Source organism: Sturnira hondurensis, unplaced genomic scaffold (genome assembly GCF_014824575.4).
Source record: "Sturnira hondurensis isolate 20B ecotype Veracruz unplaced genomic scaffold, ASM1482457v3 Scaffold0025370, whole genome shotgun sequence".
NCBI lineage: Eukaryota > Metazoa > Chordata > Mammalia > Chiroptera > Phyllostomidae > Sturnira > Sturnira hondurensis.
Window position 1 is genome coordinate 5,596,123 of NW_028098001.1, and position 23,556 is coordinate 5,619,678.

At 48.7% G+C, this 23,556-nt stretch overlaps 1 protein-coding gene across 5 annotated transcripts in view; it reads right to left on the reverse strand.

Annotated features, from left to right (window-relative positions):
• ANKRD6 (ankyrin repeat domain 6) overlaps positions 1–23,556 on the reverse strand; it is a 174,023-nt gene that overhangs the window by 20,751 nt on the left and 129,716 nt on the right. For 3 of the 5 annotated variants that reach the window (XM_037039350.1, XM_037039354.1, XM_037039352.1), the window contains exons 3-6: positions 12,615–12,713; positions 6,058–6,156; positions 4,139–4,237; positions 30–128 (exon numbers count right to left, since the gene is read on the reverse strand). In XM_037039350.1, coding sequence (XP_036895245.1) covers positions 30–128; positions 4,139–4,237; positions 6,058–6,156; positions 12,615–12,713 — 396 coding nt within the window. Of the gene's footprint in view, positions 1–29; positions 129–4,138; positions 4,238–6,057; positions 6,157–10,274; positions 10,614–12,614; positions 12,714–23,556 lie in introns of those variants that run through there. The other 2 variants (XM_037039353.1, XM_037039351.1) reach the window with 1 other exon arrangement.

The window sequence follows — 23,556 nt, forward strand, 5'->3', positions numbered from 1 at the left end:
CTCGAGAGAAGCCGGCTTTGTTCACCCACATTATTTTTGAGGTCGGCGCGGGAGCCGCCCAGCAGGAGGACGCGTGCACTCTGGGAGTGGCTGTTCTGGCAGGCCAGGTGCAGGGCCGTGTTCCCTGCCTTGGAGAGAGGCGAGAGAAGGGAGGACAGGTTAGCGACACACGCTCCACAGACGTGCTCCTCCGAGCAGGCCTCATGGGGGGCGACACTTACAGAGGACAGGTCAGAGGTCAGGTTCCCTGCTCCCTAATCGGCGGACCCAGCAGTGGTGTCAGGGGCAAGAACACCTAACTTGGAACCCAAGCAAGCAGAAGAGTTACATCTGTGACACAGCCTTGGTTCCAAGTCCCGGCTTTGCCACTTACTAGTTGAAAGCCACGGGTCAAGGCTCTTACCGTCCTTCACCTTGAATTCCTTACCTGTAAAATGGCGTGTGGCCCCTATGATGCTGAGGCTGTGAGGCTCGGCTCTGAGTGCCCAGGAGGGCATTTCCTTAATGGTAAAATGCTGTGCACATCCACGTGTTACATTCCTCTTGAGACGGCTTCATCATTCCCACCCAACATGAATCAAAGCTGTGGCTACAATGCTGTGCCCGTGAAGCAAAAGAGGGCAAAGCTGGCCACCTCCTACAAGTAGGCTAGCGTTGCCTACAGTTACGCTGTAGCCTTTTTCAAATCGCCCATTTCTGTCTTTTTCTTAGACAGAAATTGGAACGATGGAAAAGATCTCCACATCACAGGCAATACAATTGTGTCTGTCACTTAACCGACAGACAGAGACCCTCTCCTTTCAACGTGCCACATCGAAATGACGGCCAAGGGTCTGACTAAGGCCCATGGCAATCCTGCGGAAAGAATTCATAAACAGAACTTTCTGAGACTTGGAGAGTAGGGCCTGCAAGGCTGCTGCTTCACCCTGGAAAAGTAACCAGAAAAGCAGCAGCATGAGGGGAGCTTCGGGGCTGGGCTGAGAGTGTGCACTCAGGAGGCTGGAGACGCAACGCTTGCTCCACTGAGCTGCAAGGCTAGGCCAGGGCTGACACGGAGTGGGCTCTGCACCGTGACATGGCCTGCCCATGGCCATTCCTTCACCCAGTTCACTCCTCCTGGACCACAGGCATTGCCTGCCCACACTCAAGGATGCTATATTCCTCACCTTTTGAAAAGAGAAATGAGTTACTAAAAAAAAGAAAAAAGAAAAAGAAAAACTGCCTGTTGCCAGTTCACTTACCTTCCCTCTCACAACCTTGGCTCTTACCAGCCCAGGCTGAGCCTTTCTGCCTCGCTGTTACCTCCAGGAAACTGGAGGGGGTTGCAAGTGTTAGATCTCAGTGCGTGCCATGGCTGTTAACCCCATTGCCGCCCATGTACATCACCTGGGGAGCCTTCAAACAGACCCCACACAGCTGGGACCCCGGGGTCTGGGATTTACTCTGGTGGGTGGAGTCTGAGCTGCTCAGGGTTGAGCTCTGAAAGTCGTCGGCGGCATTCTGGGGAACCCCTCGGGCTGGAGCAAACTGGGGCAGCTGGCTACCCTAGGCCTGGCCATCGGGATAGATTCAGGGGGGTTTTCCTTCTTGTTTAAAGTTTCCTGGGAGATTTTACAGTGCACCCTGGTAGAGAAAGTGCTTGCTTAGGTCTCCAAAGGGAAGCATCTGCCCATGTTTTAAATGCCACATTTCCTGTGAAAGGGCTTAGTGCTGGGCTTACATGTGACTCCCTCTGCCCATGCCGGAGACCGTCCCAAAGTCGGCGTCTCCGAGGGGGTCATTACATGTGTCGGGTAAAAGAAATCTGGTGGCTCCAGAAATACCACACCAAGATTTACTTTCTGTGACAGAGCCTTGGAACCAAGTCTCTTGGTTCCAATAAGGAAGTATCAGTTATGCTGAAGAGCATTTGGACCAAGAAAATGGAAAACCATGAGTAAGGAATAAACAAAATATGGTACATTCACGCCGTGGAATATGACTCAGCAATCGAAGTGAATGAACTAATCACACATGTAACAACGCGGAGGAATCTAAAAAACATGCCAAGTGAAAGAAGTGAGACGCAAAAGCTACGTACTGTGATTCCATTTCGATGACATTTGGGGAAAGGCAAACAGGTGGTTGCTAGGATCTGGGGGGAGGAAGTGGGGGGTTGCCACCGAAGGGCACAAAGGAACTTTGGGGGTGATGAAAGTCTTCTCTACCTTGATTGTGGCGGTGGCTACACAACTGTATACAATTGTCAAAACTCATAGGACAGTATTCCTGTGATGAACCTCACTGTATACACATTGTACCTCAAAACCTAATATTAAAACAATGTGACCGAGGTAGATAGACTAACATATTTTTCCCACCCTAATTACTCAGTTGGCCAAAAAGTCTGTTACTTTTTCCCCCTAAGATGGCTCTAATAGTGCTTAGTTGTCTTTAACTTTATTCAAAACCATTTTGTTATACTGAATTGTGACAGCTGTCATATCAGTGTGCATTTAAAAGACCTATCAAAATTGATGACATTTTGTACAGCCACTTTAATATTAAAGGTGGAAGTAAATGTGCAACATTTTTGACTATTATGCTTTATTATTTCAAAAAAGGTAAAAACACAACTGAAATGCAAAAAAAGACTTGTGCAGTGTATGGAGAAGGTGCTGTGACTGATTGAACACGTCAAAAGTGGTTTGCAAAGTTTCTTGGTACTACTGACATTTTGGCCGAATCTTTGCTGTGGGGCTGTCTTGCGCACTGGAGGATGTGTAGCAGCGCCCCTGGCCTCTGCCCACGAGAAGCCAATAACAGGAGATGAACGACATACTCAAAACATCCAAATCAATAGTTATTGGTGAAAATGAAAAATGTCTTATTTTACAGGGGGAAAAAAATGTAGTGGACTTTTTGACCAACCCAACGTATCACTCTATACATTTTAAATGTTATATTTTGTCAGTTATACCTCAGTAAAGCTGGGGGTGGGAGCACCTTTCAAGAATTTCCCCTAGAGGCTGTGGCTCATGCCGAACACCCAAGTCCGTCTTTGAAACGGCACTCGCCTGTGCTTTCCAACAGCCTCTGCTGCTTCACCTGGAGGGGGAACTCAGGGCTCTGCTCTGTGCCCTGGGGCCTCACATAGGCCAGGAGGCCGTGGGCTGCACAGACAGACCCAGGCCGGGTGCCGGCTCCGAGTCCCAAATGAATCACGTGTTAGTCAAGGACTATACTAGCTCCTCCTGAGGCTTCTCTGTCCATTACCTAGGAAACTCCTACTTCTCAGAGTTGGTACAAACGAACCAACTCAGGTTTCCCACCAGTTCGGAGAAGTGGGCAGGCACCAGCCTGCAGACAGGGAGCCAGGCATCACTGGGGAGGTGATGGTATATGGCTGGATTCTTTCCCCCAAGCTTCTGACACAAGAGAGAACCATGCAAAACACTTAACCAGTAACGACAGCACAGAGCTGTATGCAGTGGCCAGGGAGTATGGTCTTGGGGGCTGTGGGTAGAGGTCTGAAGGCACAAACAGGGAATAGGCTACCCCTATGGGAGGGGCAGCCGCAGGGGGCAGTGAGCCCAAGCTTAGGGCACAGGAGGCACATGCTAGGAAAGGCACAGGAGAGGAGCTCCAGAGGCAGGCTGAGGCCACTCTGGGGAGGCCCCGAGACAGCATCCTGTTGAAGAGCTTTCCTGAGAGGTTTCAGAGCCAGATGGGGAAGGGACTGGGCAGCCGGTGGCACTTCTAAAATCCAGGGACACGTCAATAATGAGCATGGAAGGAGAGGGATAGATTCGAAACAGGCAAGACCTGATGAGTGACAGGAGAGGGGAGATGGAGGAAAAGAGGGAGAAGGGATGCTACTATCCTTCCCCTGTCTCCATGAGGACAGCCACGCTCGGATAAACCACGGGCAAAGCAGTGAGAGCCAGGAGAGATCCACGGAGCCAAAGCCACCCCAGGAGGTCCTCTCACTCACCACGCAGATTGTGCACACAAAGCCATTCAAGCTTTCATTTCCCTGCTGGTTCCCTGTGCTCCCCTGAGCTCCCTCTCTGCTCTGTGAGAGGAGGCTCCTGTCCAGGGAACGAAGCCCGCAGCCACCCTCACCTGTGAGTGACCGCTAGCCCCTGCAGGGCCTCACCTTGTTCTTGGCAAGCACGTTGGCACCTGCTTTAACAAGCAGCTTGACTGACTGGCTGAACCCGTGCCAGGATGCCTCGTGCAGGGCCGTATTCCCGTCCTGTAAGAGTACACGCAGAGGGAAAGCACGTTACCCACGACCTCGTTGATCTCATTAAAGTCAAAACATCTGCGTGTGTTCTCAGGGCCCATCACAGAGCCTTTCCCAACTAGGATTCCTCATCTGCATCACAGCCCCGAAAAATGGCTTGAGTGGCCAGTTTCTCCCTTCTCCCAGAAATGGTACGTAACAAGTACCAGTCCAGATGCAGTCTAGACTTGGGGTGTGCAAAGGACGCCTTAGGCACTGGGGCTTCCGTCTCTATGGAAACCCCAGTTAAGAAAGGCACAGTTGCATTTAACAGAAAGCAACATCAGGACAGAAAATGTCCGTTCCTTCCCACTTCCATCACCTCCTGGGCTCTGCTCTACTCCTGCCCCCAAGAGAACCCTGCAAAGATTGGGCAAATGCAGGGTCCAGCTTCATAAATTCCAGGGCCCAAGCACCAGACAGGTGGATACCCCCTCTCCTTTTTCTTCCCAAATTTTAATCTCACCCAGTTTAATCCAAAAGCCTCAGGGCACCAAAGAGATGCGCAACACTGATTTGTAAATAAGACTCCTCACTACGTGGCTTCTAAATAGAATCAATCAACTGAAGATAACTTGTATTCGCTTAACTTACAAAAAAGATATTCAGTGCAGTGGGTTGAGTGGGTGGGGCACGGAGGGTCAGGGTTTGGGGAAGGGGACGTGCGGGAGGAGAGGCAGAACCACCCTCCACGAGCTCCAGGCCTGGGTACAGGGCAGGCAGCTGGAAGTGGGGATTACGTCCAGGGTCTGGCTTAGACTTGCAATCGACCACACAGACAGACCAGGCCCAATGTGGCTGGCACTCACAGGGTCTAGGGTCTCAAAGACCACAGTGCCTAAGGCCAGGGAGTGGGAGTGGGACATGCTGGAAAAGGAAGCAGCAGTGGGTGGCCAGGCCCAAGGGACTGACTGCACAAAGCAGGAAGCAAAAGGAAGTGACTGGAGGGGCCAGGGCTGTGGGGACGCCCTGCGTCTGGATCTGAGTGCTCACACAGATGGGCTCGGGCGGTGAAGCCTCACTGAGCGGCACTTGTTATTTGCGTACTTTTCTGCGTATATGCTTGACTAAAAAGTTGTCTTAAAAAGTAAACAGGCCCTGACTGGTGTGGCTCCGTGGTTGGGCGTTGCCCTCTGCAAAGTGAAAGGTTGCAGGCTCAATTCCCAATTCCCGGTCAGGGCACATGCTTGGGTTGTAGGCCGAGGTCCCCGGGTGGGGGCGTGTGAGGGGCAACCAATTGATGTTTATCTCTCACGTTGATGTTTCTTTCCCTCTTTTTCTCCCCCCCTTCCCCTCTCTCTAAAAATAAATAAATACAATCTTTAAAAAAATAAAAAATACAGTAAACAGGCTGAATTGCACTAAATTGTAAATTTCCCTGTTTTAAGATTGTTTGATAATTTAAGGAACACTGGGTTAATATATATGTCATTGGGATTTCTTAAAAAATAATTTTGCTAATTTTTTCTTCCAGTATAGTTTTAAAAATTAACTTGCTCATTTATCAAAGAAGGAGAAGGAAAAAGGGCGGGTGGGCAGGGAGTGGGGAAAAGCAATTGTGGGTGTAGGGGCACATGCCATTACTTCTGGACCTTTTGTTTTTGCTACAAGTTATGCTTATGTGGTGGCCCAGAGCCGCCATGAGAGGAAGGATTTTTCAAATTTTCACTAGGATATCAAATACTCATTCAAAGAAAATGTGGCCTGATTTCATCGTGCTAACCCACGAGTGATAACTCAGGAAGGATAACAGCTTGCAGTGGGCCCCGGGCAGGCCTGCCCCACTTCACCTTGTCTTGCCGGTCCAGGGCACAGCCCTCCTGGATGAGCGCCGCAATGACCTCCGTGTTGCCCACCACTGTGGCCCGGTGCAGGGCCGTCTGATCCCCCTGCAGAACGGCATGGAGGCAGAAACAGGGTCAGCTCTCCCCCACCACCCGCACCACTCACTCACTCACTCCCTCACTGCGACACAGGACACCACCGCCCACACAAAGCAGACTGGTCACCACCATGGGCAAGGTGGCTTTTTGGTCTGGTTAGTAGACAACACACACCAGGCAGAGCAGTTTTGTTCAGGAGGAACCTTAAGCCAACCGCAGAACAGGCCTTGGCTGCAGCGCTGACGTTAGCACGCGGGGCAGGCCCTCCCCTGCTCCCGAGGAGGTGGCAGTGTGCCGCCGGACTAAGGCTGTCACATCTGTGAAGAGCGGGTCTGAGGGCAGGACTGCGTGTGCTGTGCGATTATAGCAGCAATGCCTGGAATCCCTGCTCCCTGTGAGTCCTCCAGCTCCCTGCTCTCAGAGAAATTGCCATCCAGCTACATGAGTGTGCGGCACTCAGGATCTGACGGTGGGTGTACACTGCTGATTGACTTGTACTGGACAAGAGGAATGCAGGGGTTTACGCTGTGTCACCGTGGGATTCCAGGGATACGAACTGTCACTGCATAGCTCTAAGAAGCCCTTTCTGACATCTCACGACAGCACCCCCAGTGACTTATGCTGCATGTGACCCCTTGCTCTGTGATCAGATTCCTGGAATCGCAGACCTTCTCTTTCTTCATCAGGGCGCCAAGGGAAAATTGACTCTTTACCATAATTGCAGCTGAGAAAATGACTAACTGCTCCTGGAGGAACAACAGTCAAGACTGGAATGAGAGTGTTCAGAAGTCCCCCGAGAGCATATTTTATCTCTGACAGGCACTCAGCAAGTCAAGACGAATTGAGTCCAACCTGGGGTCCATGTGTGAATGGACAGGTGGGTGATCAGTGTGAAAACTTTCCTTCGCCTGTAAAACGAGGGGGTGGATGGTCCTCAGGGCCCTCTCGTCCCTCAGGTTCTGTGATTTGGGTGGTAAGAGATTTGCATAAACGAAGTTTCTTGGTGGAGAACCAGAGGGGCAACAACACCCCCTGGGGCATCCCTGGTCCTTAGCCCAAGAAGAGAGAGACTACAAAACAGTAACCTCGAAGATTTTTCAAAGAGCAATGTACTGCTGCCCATAAATAACCCTAATGAAGACTCACTAAACTCCCTGGAATTTAAAATGATGGACTTTAAAAGCACTTAATTGAGAATAAAGTTCTGGAGGTGGACAGTGGCAATGGCTGCCTAGCACTGCAAATGCGCTTCAAGCCGCTTCTGTGTGGTCAGGAGAGTAAACTTCATGTTAATGGGCATTTCCTCACAACACAAAAGCACTTAATACCACTTAAAACCGAAATTCACCTTTTTAAATTAAATCTCCCTCTAAACATCCATGAAAAGTGGGTTTTATTTCATAATTTTAATACCTTCCAACTTTTTGTATTCAGCCTTTGATTTTTAGCATCAGGAGAAACTGCTGTTCATTAAAAGTCTAAGCTGTGACAATGCACCAGTAATGGGGACTCCGTGTCTCAGATCTTTTCTCCTTGCTCATGGGTGGAGCTCCGGGGATTCCCACGGTGACGGTCAGGAGGCCCTACCCCACCACCAGGACTTCACCCACCGGGACAGTGTCTCTCTTACCAGCCCTGCCCTCGGCACCCTAAGCCATTATTTCTATTATAAATCAGGCGTAGACTTGGTTTTCTCCACTTTCCCAGATCCCTTATTCAAAGAGGTCGCTTTCTGTGAGGCATGCAGGCAGAAGAATATGGCCGCCGGAGTGGCAGTGGCTGGTGTGCAAGCCACCACACACCCACGTCGAACACCTGAAGTGTTTCCACACGAGTTCTGCTTAATGCCCAAGCAAGCCATCATAGGAGAAATTGCCCATGCCTTAATTTTTGTAAATGTTCTGTAAAAATGTCTAAGATGTTGCCCATTTCCCCATCAGCATGGTGATGGGCTTTCCCAAAATGGACCTCCAGTGAAATTTATGATGACTGATCTGAAGAGAAAGGTGAGCCTGGGGCTCACTCTTTCCGGGCAAATGCGGACCAGGCCACACCTAACGGGGAGAGGCCTTTTAATACTCCTGCAAACTGCTGGCACTCTTTAACTAGCACTCCTTGGGCCTATCAGAGCCTTTCCTCGTTATCGAAATTGAACCGCGCTCTCTGTCCACGTTGTGCATGAAGCGTGAGCACTGAGCCCTGGATGCACGGGTCACGTCAGCCACCCCTGTCATCGCACCAAGGGCCGAGCTGATGCGGCACAGTCTACCCGAAGCGTTGCTTGTGGTCAAACGTTTTATTGTGTTTCACAAGCTGCCACTAAATCATGAAATGAGGAAAGTCACCATTATTTATTACTTGCTTTCAGCATGAATCTACTGTATTTCCGGCCCTCGAGAGAATGTCCCTTTGTGGAACTCGAGCTCAGAGAGAGAAGCTAAACCTAACTTAGTTCAGCCCTTAGGAGTCAATTTCCAGACGGATTATCAGGACTCAAAGAGCTCTAACAACCGCGTGAGGCTGCAGCGAGAACACACACTGCTCTCCACCGAGTGGCACAGGTGTTTTCCTGCCTCTCCCCTCTCTCTGCGGAGACCCTGAGTGCCTCTGCCTGTCTCCAGGCCACAGCCCACTCCCCAGTCTTGACTCCCCTCAGACGGAGCCCTCCCTCAGAGCCTGAGTCCTTTCAGCAGATAAACACTGGTGAAGGCCAAAGTCGACTGTTCCCCACCACAAGTGGCTGTCCTTTAGCTGCACCACGAGCTTCGTTGGCACCGAATGAAGTGGTCCTGGGGGAGACACCTTCTCTGGTATAGAAAAACCAGCCACCCTTAGATTACCAAGAGGAGAAATAAAGGCTTCCCAAGAACACAAACAATTGAACAACTTCAGAACCTCGAATGGAACAGGGTCTGTTATGTGTGAATCAATTTTTCCTCCCATAAAACTAAAATTTACTGTTGAAATATTTCTTCTGTGACATAGGACACAGAAAAGAACAAAATGTGGCCGCAATACATACATATTTATTAACAGGCCCAAGAAGCAACTGTGACATAATCCTTACTTCTATATGATGTAAATTAAACATGACATTCTGAGACTCTGGGGAAATATAAAATAAAAAAACTGGGATAAATACAGCACTTGACAGCATTTACTCCTTATTTGTTCAGTGGACACTCACTGACTCTCTACTATGCTCCAAGTACCATGGCATCCATTCCCCTCATTTTATTTATCTTTTTTAAAGATTCTATTTATTTATTTTTAGAGAGGGGAAGGGAGGGAGATAGAAAGGGAGAGAAACATCAATGTGTGCTTGTCTCTCAAGCACCCCCTACTGGGAACTTGGCCCACAAGTTAGGCATGTGCCCTGACTAGGAACTGAACTGGCGACCTTTTGGTTCACAGACTGGCATTCAGTCCACTTAGCCACACCAGCCAGAGCCAATTCCCTCATTTTATTGATAAGAAAAAAAAAAAGGTCCAACTCAGGTCAGTGCCTAGCCTGAGATGACCAACCAGCTCATTCAGGTAGTGTGGTTGGGCCAGAATTCAAACTGTCAAGGTTCTTCACACTCACCCATTTCCAACTTGTGAAGCTAATTAACCTTAGGGCAGGCCTTTAAAAACATCAGGTACCCCTGTGGGGTTGGGGCTGCCTTTTATGGAATCCTCAAGCTAAGTGCGTCAGTGCAGTGCCCAAGAAGTACTTGTCCAGTGATTAACTACAAAGAAGCAGAAGGAAAAATGCTACAGCTGGGAACTCGAAGAGCCAGCAACCTTGTAGTTTGGCACTTTCATTTGGAACATGCTGACCTGTTTGTAAAGTACATAAACTGCCAGCTTTAATCTTTCTGACATAAGTGTTTCTTACTTTGGAATTTTTAAGAGGTTTGGAAGCTCTGAGGTCTAAATCTTTGTTCTGAAGTACTTTCAGCATTCTCTCCTAACGTGGTGAAAAAGAGTGAGCAGATTCCAAAGCTAAGCTCATGGAAGAAACCGCAGTCATGCAAGGGTGGAACATGCCCCTCGTCGGGAGGAATCCCTCCCAGGTGACACAGGCAGACGTGTTGCAAGGAAGCTCAAGGCAGGCCGGGTGCGCAAAGCAAGCTGCTGACCTCTTTTTCTGTCTCTGGTCTTCTAGGGTTCTTCCTAGCCTTTCTTCTCTGGTTTTCCTTATTATTTTCTTCCTTCGTGCCTTTTACCATGGCCACAGGGTCCTGGACTACCTCTGAGATGGGGGCTGTGTGGTTGCTCATTGACCAATCAGAGATGGCATTAGAGCTCCAATGAGAGTTGACAGGGTTGACGGGAAGCAAGAGGGAATTTGCTCCTGGGGTGGCATATTCTAAAGAACTGGTTTCCACAGGTGCAAATTCATAATAATCCCACTCCAGGCCACTGGAGGTCATTCTTCAACTAATTCTCAGTCTTTACCGTGACATAAAGGACAGTATCTGTAGAATATGAAGTTAGGGATAAATGCTTCGTAACATTAACATTCTCTGTTTCTACTCATCATCCAAAATAATGCCTTAGAATACAGGTAACTTCTGAAATGACCTTTTTCAATAATGAACTTCTCAGCTTCTTAAAAGAACACCGATAAAGAGTTTCCTTCCTCAAATTCTTGCATAAGTTTCAAGGCTGATCATCAACAAGCACAGCCAATACACAGCAGACAGACATGGACCACATTCTGGCAAATGTATTACTTCAGAACCAGGGACAGTCCATTCCATCCTCCTCCGTCCTCCACTCATTTTACACTGTTTTGTTGTATTCTTATTTTGCTTAGATCAAAGTTATCTGGGAGAAGCAATGTGTGATGTGTGCTGTGTGCTGTGTAAGGTGGAAAAGATGAAAGAAAACAGACCATGAAAGAGGGTGTCCCTGTGAGAAGTGGAGCTGACAGGCCACCTTGTTGAGAACTGCTGCCGGTCGTACCCCCATCTTGTCTGACACGAAGAGCAGAAGTTCCAGGAAGCTAGCATGGCCCTTGCTGTATTAGACCTCAGGCAGGAGTGCTGGGCTGGGACAGGGTAGCACGCATGACATTGCAGCCTGGCCACTGTGGCAAGCAAGGGCTTTGATTCCCCAGACAGAAGGCCAGATGGGTGCACCAGCAACTCCAAGGCCTGCTTTTCGGGGGTCAGAATCTCCTCTCTCCCTGTATTTTCACTCTCATCGATTGTATCGATGATGATACAATCAATGTTATGATGACTACATTATGGGAAAATAAAATAAATGATGACCCAAGGTACAAATCAACAGCTTAAAGCTAAATCAATGTCTTCTGAAAATAATGTCCTTGATGATCTGACAGGTTCCAAATACGACCAGAGACTTAGGAATGGCACCGGACAACCTTCTGCCCATCAGAACACAATCACACACCTAGTTGTTTCTTTCAGAATGCTGTCCTCACTCGTGTGCTTGCAAAGGTTTAGAACTTTGCAGAGGCCTAAAGAAAGCTAGAAGCACTTTGGCAATGTGCACCCTGGCCTTCTGAAAGCCTGAAGTTGGATAACCCTCTAACCACCGTTACTAACGGTGCATCTGGAAGAGGAAGTAGTGCAAAACCCCCAGATTCTGTGTCCCTCACAAGAGTGCGTACTTCTTAGAGGCCCCGCCACATAAACTACAGTTAGAACCAGTTCCAAGCTGTGTTATCTGAGGACGTTTTCCTGATAGGTAATTGCAGAACAGTTCATATGATCTTTTCCATATCCCCTTCTCAGAGAGGAAAGACCCACTAGGGCACCCCACATACTACCTAAGCCCACTCCTCCTCTGCTGATTGGCTCAGGAATGGGTCTTGACCCCCAAACGAGCCAACTGGAGTTTCTTTCTAGATCATTTGAATGAAGAGGCTCAGAAACTGAGTCTTAATAACGGCAGAGTCAGAGTGAGGCCTCTCTTTTCTTGGGTTCTATGAGGTCAGTTTGGTTTTCTCTGAAAAGGTTGTTTTAAACTAAACACTCACTGACTAAGTGATACCAAGGTGAGAAAAGGAACACGATTACGTTTTTAAGCCCCACCTTCTCTCTCGTGGTAAGCTTGGCAATCACTCTGGTTTCTGGCGGGCCCCGCCCACACTTACTTGTGTGTGTGTGTGTGTGTGTGTGTGTGCGCGCGCGCGCGCTCCTTCATACTGAGCCAGGACACAAGCAAAATGCCCTCGAGACTCTGCACTTGATACCAGACAGGAAATGAACCCTGATGGGGAAACTACCCCACATTCCCAAACTCTAACTCGCTGCTGAGAAGGGGCCCCAGCGCAGGTCTTCAGGAGTAAATTCTTCCCACCACGGGGATCCCGTGGAGGTAAAAAGTGCTTAAGAGCATCTTACTCCCCTGCCCCCTCACGGCTGGGCATGCGCTGTGCTGCGGGCCTCCAGGCAGACCGGCCCCTCTGACAACCCACCCCTCAGAGAAGGGCGGCTTCTACTCACATCATCCTGAACGTCGAGGTCGCAGCCCGCCTTCAGCAGGATCTGGACCACAGGAAGGTGACCCTTGTTGGCAGCAAGATGCAGGGGGGTCCGGCCATGCTGTTAATGCAAAGCAAACACCGATCTCAAAACAGGATGCCAACATCACCTCGGAGCAGGGTGTGCGGTGGCAGGAGATTCTCATGGATTTACCCTGAATTCAAGTTCGTCTCAGTTAACCTTGGCTACTGGCACTGTGATCATGAAGAAAATAGGCTCAAAATGTGCAAATCTTCAGTGTATAATTTTTGCTCCCCATTCGTAAAAACAACAGGTAGAAAAATGAGTGGTTTTGCATTTTCTGTGTACCCGCTGGTGCTAACGCTCAGGGAGGATGAAGGGCCACAGTGAATCTGAGGGGGAGATGGGAGAACAGCAAAAGGCCAAGCTGGTCAGCTCCACAAAAGTCTACTTAGCAGTTACTGAGAATTCAAACTGCAGGCCAAACTGATTGGAACACATTCTCCCCCTTTTAAAAAACAAATCTGAAAGTCACAAAATTAGTTCAACCATTCAAAAACATGAGTAATATTTTTAAATGCACCCATTCACAAATCACTTTAAGGAAACACTGGGGAAAGCAGGGAGGCCCTGTGAACCCCTCCCAGATCTCGTCCCCTCCCATCCCTGAGGTAGCCACACTTATACTTGATATTCGTCATTCTTTTGCCTTTTATTATATTTTATTACATGTTTGTAGCATAAACATTGATTTGCTTATCTCCAAACCTTACATAAATAGTATGTTAAACTGTACAGTATTGTTTGGCAAGTTTTTTGCTCCCGCATTACGTTTTTGAGATTTTTTTTCATATCCTCACATGTAGTTTCAGTTCATTTATCATTGTTCGCCCAGGCTTCGACCCGTGGACGTGCAGGCTGTGTCCAGTGGTGTAAGGACCACGACTGTGCACGCGCCTCCTCGTGCCCCTGAGAAGGCTTCTCCGCCCTGTTGTGGGGTCACAGAGAGGACCGTTCCCTGCCCCTGCCCTAAGCATGTGGCTGCTGGGGTCGGACACTGAGGGTGACGCCCAGAATAACCCTCTTTGGTACAAATCAACTTCTATTCAGAGAACCGACCGTGCCAAACTCCGAATTCTCCAAATTCTAAAGGAGACACTACTCCCCCTCTGCCTTCTCCCTCAAGTTCACCATGAGGAAACATGGCCACTCCGTTCCAGGCATCATTTCACCACGGCCCCCAGCCAGGCTGACACACATACCAGAGGAACAATGTCCCACCCGGCCGCCCATCCCCGTCGGCACCCCCACGAAACTTCCCGCAGACCCTGGTTGATGCTCTGGCAGGCTGAACCCACTCAGGATTTCACCCAAGTGCCCATTTGCCGTGGGTCACTAGCCGTGGGGGGAAACAGATAGCAAACGATGAAGGATCTTAATTTCCACCAAGAAATGCAATCAAAGCACTAGAATGATCCTGGGGAGAAAGAGGTCAGAGCTCACTTTAAAATTAGCATTCTTAGTTAAGAAAAAGTGACTCCCAAGAAAGTGGGCTATAAAAAGGCTTCATAAAAACAGCCACGCCTGAGACAAGGAGCTGCCCTTGGGTTACGACTGCGTCCCGCACACACTACGTCCCCTTGATTCTCTAGAGCAGGGGTATCAAACTCATTTGCACCGGGGCCCCACCAGCCTCTTGGTGGTGTTCAAGGGGCCAAAATAACTTTAGGACTGTATCAATGTAACTACACCTCAACAGCTAAGGAGTTGAAATTACATTCGGCCCTTTGAAGGCCACCTCGAGGCTGCTGCACCGTGCCCCCCCTCCCCGCCCCAGGTGAAAATGAGTTTGACACTTCTGTTCTAAATGAAACGTCCACAGCTGATCAGATGGAGCAAAGTAACCGGGTCCTGTCCCCCGGGGCTCGGTCCCAGGCTCTGTCCGTCATCCCGTGTCCCCATCAAGGAGATGGGTGAGTGTGACCTTCACAGAGGCTCTGAAACATGGGCAAGTTCACTGCCTGTAGGCGGAGGAAGACCGCCAGGATGAGGAGACACCGGTAGGTTTGAGCAACTGGAGCCTGCAGAGCACGATGGGGAGAGGCTGCCCAGGGAGAGGCTGGGGAGGAGGCTGCTGGGCAGGAGTCCACAGCTGGGGAGGAGGCTGCTGGGGAGGAGGCCACAGCTGGGGAGGAGGCTGCTGGGCAGGAGGCCACGGCTGAGGAGTCTGGATACCAGTCATCAGAAGTCAGATGAAGGAAATGCTGCTGTGATTCAAACCAGGTCATCTCCAGAGGGCGCTTTAGAAACTCAAACTTACTGACAAAAGGGCCCTCAACTAGAGATTCCTTCCTCAACTGGAGATTCCGTCCTAATCCAGAATCGACAAAGAACCCCCTCTGTGGAGAAACAAACGGCCAGAGGCCCTGGAGTCCGAGGAGGAGTTTAGTTTAATCCCTGCTCTGCTTAGTAACACGTGTGTGCTTTGGGGCACCACACTCCCCTAGCCCTGTTCCCTTGTCTGTAAATCAGAAACGGCCTCCACGCTCCACCCCAACAGGACTGAATTAGGTTAAATGAGGTAACACCCTCCACCTAACATGGGATTCCCTTCCTTCCAACTGCCTTCAGCCCAAACCCCAAAAGCACCCCAGCTGTTCCCCCTCCTCCTCGACACTCCACACCTTTGCCTTGGCAAAGACCAGTGCCGCACTTTCCAAGGCAAGTGAACCTGGGCAGAGAGCTGGACCTCGGAGCACTGGGACAGCCCGGGGGTCCTACCTAGCAGGAAGGCCGAGGTTCCCACCAGCCAGGCCCGGTCTGCTCTCCCATTTCCACTTTTGAAACACAGTCCACGAGTACAGGCCTCATCTCTGCTGGAAGAGACTCCTTGAGTGGGAACGCCCTTCTCCGCTTCTCCAAGAAGAAATGTCCCTGGCCTTACTGTCCCCACTCCCACAGCACTAGGTCCCTTTTAGGAAGCCCTGGCACTTCCCGAAAATGATCAAGCAAGTTGACTCTAGGGCGCGGGGGTGGGGCGTATCAAAGAGGTTCCAGTGTTCCTCAGTCACAGCGCAGCTGGGGCTACCACGGATGCGGGGGCGAATCCCACAGTTCCAGGCTTGACCTGAGAGAAATGGAGATCATAGGATGGCCGTGGACTTCAAGGGCTGGGGTGTCTCGGCCCCTCAAAGGAGGTACAGACATCCTGGGGCTCCACAGCGTTGAAGCAGCTGCAGCAGCGACCTGGGGGCTTCTGGGCACTCCCTCGTGCTGGCCCCTTTCTGGTGTCAGCAGTAGGAACAGGTTTCCCACCGAACCAAAAGCTGTGCACCTCCGTCCCCTGGGCTCTCCTACACAAGATCACCCCTTAGACACACACACACACCACCACTCACCAAAGGACAGCAAGAAAGAAGCAGAAATGTACGTGGTTTTCCAGAACACTGCTGAGTGAGAAACAACAGAAGTGCAGCTGTGAAGGGGAACGGCAGCGGCTGCCCAGCAGGCAGGGCACTCCGAGCTCACACCTGACAAAGGGGAAAGGCCGCAACGCCGGGAGTGTGCCCGACAGACTCCAGGATGCGACTGCTACCATCTCAGGCCCCGGGGCCTAGCCAGTGGGAGAAACGGGCCGGAGAAGAGACTACATACCATACGTGAGAAGAGGAAGAGAGTTTAGAAGCATCGATTTGTACTGGGTCCTACCCCAGTTACCCTGGAAGAACAGTTCAGCCCAGCTGAGCCCAGGCCCTGAGGGGACCAGGGAGACCAGTAACAATGAGAACAAGGGACAGAGGCACTCACTACATGGCAGGCACTATCCTAAGAGTTTCACACGGGCAATATTTGCTCCTGCCGTTCTCCTGACCACCTAGGAGGCAGGCAGCCTCATTAAGTCCATTTTACAAATGAGAAAAACCAAAGTGTGATGGGACTGTTGCTTGCTCTGTGTCATTCAGCACGTAATTAGAGTTTGGATCCACCCCCAGGCTGTCTGACCCCAGCCCCCATGCTGATCCCCACTTGGGGGTGGGGGGCTGACCCCCAGCAGAGAGGCTCCAGGTCTCACCCTCAGAAAGCACCCAAGACTCCCAGATGCTGACCTTTGAAGGTGCACGGAAATAACCCGCTTCCCTGAGAAGCTCAAGGACAGAGAGACAGGAGAATTATCTGTGGGAGCTGGTCTGTTTGTCTGTCTGTCTGTCAACCTCTACTTTTGCCTGAGTCCCTCCTCCACAGGTTTTGGCCCAGCTCTCCACAGGGGGGCCCAGGCGTGCATTGTTACACAGCCTCCCCCAGGGATTCCGACAGGGGCCAGGCCTGAGAGCCGGCCGGGGCAATCCTCCCCAGAGCAGCTACAGGCCCTTGGGTGAACCCCGCCGTGCTGGGCCTGTCCGGGCCAGAGCCGCTCCTCTGTGCACATTCTTCACGGTGCTCTCGTCTGCACCTGTCTGCACCGCCTCCAGAGCCCCGAACCGCCGCAACCCAGAGCATCCCGGGTCTTAAAAGAATATATAAGCAACATAGTGACACTCCTAAACGTTTGGAAGTAAAAGCAAATCATCTGTGATGCTACCACCCAATTATAACTGTTACCATTCTATCCGCCTTCTTCTGTGCACCTTTTCTGTCGGCGCTTCGGCACAGGGACAGTCACGGGCCACACACAACTGTCCAGCTTTGTGCGTTCACATTATGCCATAAACCAGTGGTTCTCGAACTTTGTTGGGCAGCAGAATCTTCCGGAGGGCTTGTAAACAGACAAGTTTCTGATTCAGTAGGCTTGGGTGGAGACAGAATTTGCTTTCCTATCAAGTTCTCGGGAGAAGCAGCTGCTGCTTTTCAAGTTCCAGGTGATTCTAATGCATCCCAGCCCTGTACCCTTTAAAGGTGCTGGTTCCTCCCACTGGCCCTGATATCAGGTGGGCCATCTGAGAGTGAACACAGGACCCTGCAGGGACAGGCAGAGATTCCCAGCCTGTTCATTTCCAGGGCACTGAAGAGCCAGGGCCTTCAGCTGTTACCAGGCAACAATGACAAAAAGGAGGCCGCGCCATCCACCACTCTGGGGCTCTGGCCTGCAGTGCTGCTTTGTGCTGGCAGGTTGAACCCTCGTGGGTCCCGACTTCCAGCAGAACTGCTGCACAAGGGTGTCGGAGCAAGTCCTGTTCAAGCAGGTGACCCATAAATTACACTAACAGGTGATGGTAAAGGGAGCACAGAACAAACGGTCCCCACTACACGGTCTGAAGAGGCCAACTCCCACCTGGAGGGGCTGGGCTCCCTCAGAGAACATTCCAGGGGGAGGATTCCTGTTCAGATAAAGATCTCCTGCCAACAAGGATGACAAGGAAGCCCAGCCAAAAGGAACAAGCTTAGAAGGCGCCTTGAAAGGAAGTAGATGGGCTTTATTCCCAGCATGTGTTCAGATACGGTGCTTAACCCTTCTCACTGGACGGCCCCAGCCAGACCGAGGTGTTCACATAGGAGAGGCCTCCCCAGGTAGGGGATGGCCCCAGGGAGGGGGTCAGGGGGCATTTGGGAACCAAAACCCACAGAAACAAGCCCGGAAAGACCCTTCCCTCCCACTGACTCCATGGGGATCTGGTCACTCCTCACTCCAGCCGAGACTCAGAGGCCACAGCCAGTCTCTGCTGGTCTCGGATCCTCCTCACTAAGGGGCAGGCCTTTCAGACCAACACCACCTGTCTCTCAAATGACAAGCCCCAGAGTGGGCCCCAAAAGTGAAGAAGAAGGGTGTTGGTGCTCAGCCATTCCTGGAACACCACCTTTGTTCAGTAACATGCTGACACCCAAGGTCACACAGAGAAATGGGGTAAAGAAGGATAAAGGAATTGAGACCCACTAACTCGAAGAAATAAAACAATTTAAGCATATTAGCTGGGGGGTTTTACAAGGAGGGCAGATGCATAGATGTGAAACACACAGCAAGCAACAGTTTAACAGGAAGAATTTAGTTAGGTTAGTATAATAATTTCAAAATGACAACAGCTCCTTTCTTCAGGAGATCATGTGAAATACAGCAGATCAGGGTTGTATGGTCTTTTTTTTTTCATTATAAATTTTCAATTACAGTTGACATTCAGTGTATGTTAGTTTCAGCTGTTGAGCATGGTAGTTAGACATTTACGTAACTTATGAAGTGGTCCCCCCAGGCCTACCACCCATCTGGCACCTACACAGTTATCACAGTATTACTGACTACACTCCTTATGCTGTATTTCACATCCCCACGACGACTTTGTACCTGCAGTCTTTTTTGAGGCAAACCATGTCAATATTATCTGTAGCATTAAGAAAATAAGAAAAGAAAGAGAGATGTAGAAATAAGAAGTTATAACGCTAGTAAAATGAGAGAGATGCATATTTCAGAAACAATGTAACATTCACAGGCCAGAGGGTCTTTGGTAGTTTAATGTGAAGACAGTAAGAGAAAAAGGACCAATGATTTTTCAAGATCTCGAGTCTTCCTTGTGGCGGAAATGCACATAGCAGAGCGCTGGCCCCTTGGCGGCTCACCCAGGTTTTAATGGCAGAAGACCCCCCAGGTTTTAACTGCTGACTCTGCATGGTGCCCCCAGCCTCTTCTTATCACAGACAGTCGTCCCGAGTCTCAGCTCCCTGGACTGGTGGAGATTTGGGTCCAAAACTTCAAAGTCCTTCAAAGGTTATGATTTAATGAACACAAAGTGTTAAAGACGTTCAGAAACAAAAACAAGTGAAGGAAAAAAGTGCCACAGATCAAAGGAGAGTGAGAAAATAAAACTTTACTTTAAAAAAGTTTTCCTTGGTGGAAATGTGTTCTGTCCCCCTGTCTGCATGGAGGAGTAACATATCACATCTTAGACTAAAGTGACAAGCAGCAGCAAGACAGTCAATTCCGCGGACAACTAAGATCAGGATTCAAGACCATCTCAGGTTGGAAGAAGAGGCTAATTTAACCTCGAATGCAATGGGGGCCGATATAAGACCCCTGCACGGAGCACCCACAGTCCGACCCCACGTGGGAGGGCTGCGGGTTGTCCTGCAAGGTAACAATCCTCCTTTGCAGACGGGTCTGAGTCCTGTGCCAAAAAGCTTCAGAAGGCTTCTCTAAGTCCTACTTTGGGGATGGCCTAATAATCATGAATAATTTGGAGAGGTGATTTGAAATGTATATTGTTAGAAGTCAATTATTCAAATACAATGGCTTACTTAATAAGTGAATTCCTTTTGAGGTGATCCAGTAACTGCCAGGGTTGGCCTTGCTTCTAGAAAGGTGCACCAGCAAGAAGGACCAAAATATTCCAGTCAACTTAACCGGCTGTGCAGATTCCCTGACTGTTGAAGCGCTCACGTAATGGCCTCCTGTTCTTCCCGAGAAGCCACCCGGGCTGCGTTTTCCACGGGCTGACACACTGACAGAGCATGGTAGTCCAATGCATGGTGGTCCAATGCATGATGAACTGTGGCCGGGATATAAGACTCTCCTCTCTGATTTTCTGGGGTTTTTTTTAGGAATCACTGCCTTTTCAACAACTGTTGATATAATCGTGTGTTTTTCTCCTCTAATTTCTTGGTACTACGAATTACAGAATCCACTTTGTATTCCTGGATCGAACTCCACTCAGTCACACAGTATTGTTCTTCTGGTTAAGTGCTGTATTCTTTTCAGTAATGCCATGAAGAATTTTTGTATTTATATTCACAATTCAGATGGATTTATAGCTCTTGTACTATCCTTTTCTCTCTCTCATTTATATTTCCCTGGCTTTGGCTTTAAGTTTATAATGCTTTTATAAAACAGACCTAACTTTCCATTTTGTTCTGTGTTTACAACAGTTTAAATAACATTGGAATTTTTATTCTTTTGTAGTCAAAAAACAAAACAGGGCTGAGAAACCACTTGGCCCTCGTGTTTTTTTAAAGGGTGAATCTCTAAAAATGCTTCTAACCTTCTCTGTGGTAATTAGACTATCTAAGTGTTCTGCTTATTCTTGGTTCAATTCTTTTTGATTTATTGTAATAAAATATGAATAACATAAAATTTGCCACTTAAACCATTTTAAGTGTACAATTCAGTGATATTAAGTATATTCACTCACAACGATCCAATTCCAGACTTTAAAAAAAAATTTTTTTTAGATTTATTTATTTATCTTTAGGGGGGAAGGGAAGGAGAGAAGGAGAGAAATATCAATGTATGGTTGCCTCTCGTGAGTCCCCTGCTGGGAACTGGCCTGCAACCTAGGCATGTGCCCTGACTGGGAATCGAACTGCGATCGTGTGGTTCGCAGGCCCGTGCTCAATCCACTGAGCTACACCAGCCAGGGCTCAGACTTTTTCATCATCCCAAACAGAAGCTCTGTATCCTTTAAACAATAACTCCTGGCTGCTGGTCCCGCCCTAGTGCCTGCCACCCTCTTTCCTACTTCTATCTCTATAGATGTGCCTATGCTTGGTCCTTCATATAAGTGAAATCATACAGTGTTTGTCCTTTGGTGCCTGGCTTACATCACTTACCCTAACACAGTGGAACCTCAGTTCTAAAACTTAGTTTGTTCTGGAAAACTGTTCAAGAAGAGATTTGTTCAAAAACCAATCTCCTTTGTCGCCTAAGAGACGTGTGACTGATCGCCTGCGTGTCAGCAGGAAAGGGCTGTCAGACAGAGAGAATCGAGACCCGACGTCTCGCTACACAACTGAGACATTTTTTCTGTGAACAACTTGGTCAAGGACCGAACTGTGTGAGAACCAAGATGTTCGAGACCCAGGGTCTGACTGTATCTTCAAGGTGCATCCACGTTGTAGCATGAATCAGAATTTTATTCCTTTTTAAGGCTGAGTAATGCAGGTCATTTGGACGCTGGAAGTTTGTGTTACTGCATCATAGCCATTTTTATGTATATACTAGATTTTGTTTATCCACTTAGTTACTGATGGACATGTGAGTTGATTCCAACATCTGGCTATTGTGAATAATATTGCATGAACATGGTTGTACAAAACAGCTCTTCAAATTTCTGCTTTCACTTCCTTTGGGTATATTCCTAGAAGTGCAATTGCATAACTGCATGGTGATTCTATGTTAATTTTTTGAGGAATCACCATTTTTCATAGTGTTTGTACCATTTTACATTCCGATCAGCAATGCATAAGGTTCCTAATTTTTCCCTCCTTGCCAATGTTTGTTATTTTGTTTTGTTTTGCTCTTTTTGAAATAGCCATCCTAATAGGTACAATTTGATTATGAGTGTGATTTAAATTTCCCTAATGATTCGTGATGCTGAACCTCTTCATGAGCCATGTGCTTATTGACCATTTGTATATCCTCTTTGGAGAAATATCTATTCAAGTCCTTGTTCACTTTAAAAATTGAGTTGTTTTGGTGCGGCTGAGTTGTTGAAGTTCTTTATATATTCTAGATATTAGTCCCTTGTCAGATATATGATTTGCAAATATTTTCTCCCATTCTTTGGGTTACCTGTTCCCTCTGTTGATAGTGTCCTCTGATACACAGAAATTTTTAATTTTTATGAAGTTTGATTTTTCTAATTTGCCTATGGAAGGTCAACTTTCTTCACTGACAGTTTGGTAGGAAATCTTCCATTCTTATTTTCATATTAACACTTACTGAGCCCTTACAAAACCAAGGACCCTTCTAGGCTCTTCATTATACCATTCAGTCCTCCCAAGCACCCTAAGGCGGTATGTGGCAAACATGCCCTTCTCTTCTAAGCTCATGGGAAAGGTGCACTTCTCAACCTCTCTGAAGTTATTAGGTGTAGCCACGTGACTTGCTCTGGCCAATGAAATGAGTGTGCGATGTATCAATTTAAGGCTGAAACATTTAGAGCTAATGGGTGAATCCCCACCTTCCCTTCTACTGTGGCACCAGCACTGACAGAAAGTTTTCCAAATGGCGGAGGCTTAGTCACTGTGGTCCTGAGTGGGGCCAAGATGAGCTCGGCCTCCTCTCCCACCCAACCCCACTGACCTGCAGGGGACAAACAAAAGGAGAAAAAATAAAGCTTCAAGAGCTGCTTAAAGTTTCTGAGATTTTGGATTACCTGCAGCATTACCTGGCAAATTTAAGGTCGCTATTATTGTCCCATTTTACAGATGTGGAAACTGAGGCATAGAGGTAAAATACTTGTCCAAGCACATAGCTGCTAAGCAGCGCAATGGTATTTGAACTCAGACTGTCTTCATTCAAAGCACATGCTATCAATCACCAGTTTTTAGGTGATGAATTATCACACATAGACATCCCTATGTGGAAGTAGATCGAGCGTCAGGAGGTGAGGAACCCAGCTGTCTCCCAGAGCTTGTGAATGCTGGGCAAAGCTAGCTAGTAGAGAAGAAGAAACTAGTACATGCACACATTGCTCCTTTATACTTATATTATCTTGATCTCTTCCTTATTTGTAACCTTTAGTATCTAGATTTGGGAAAGTTTCATCCTAGCTCCATTCTGCTGAGAACCAAGAGTTGGAGCTGTTTCTACATAGGAACCTTTACCAGGAACAAATGCAAATGCAAATTCCACGAGGCCTGAAACATATACAGTGTTGGAGTCCTTCCTTAAAAAAGATTACAAAATTGGCTTGGCGGGAATTGAAAGGGGCCAGGGCAAGGAAAGGCCCTGGCCAAAACTCCACCAACTTCTGGGTAAATTAACCACCTTCATCTTAAAGTGAAGCTCGTCAGCCCGGGGCCAGCAAAGTGCGAGAGCTGCACAGGGCAAGTGCCCGGGGACAGAGGGAGGCTGGTCTGACCTCCCCTCCACTCGGACAGCCTCCTCGCGGTGTAAAGCTTCGTAGACTCGTGGTCTGCTTTAACAGAAGCAGCTCCCTTTTCTCTCTGGCACAGGCTCTACTCTGGAGGAAGTACCACAGGCATATGCAAAATTTTTCTTCTGTAGTCAAAGTAGTAGGTA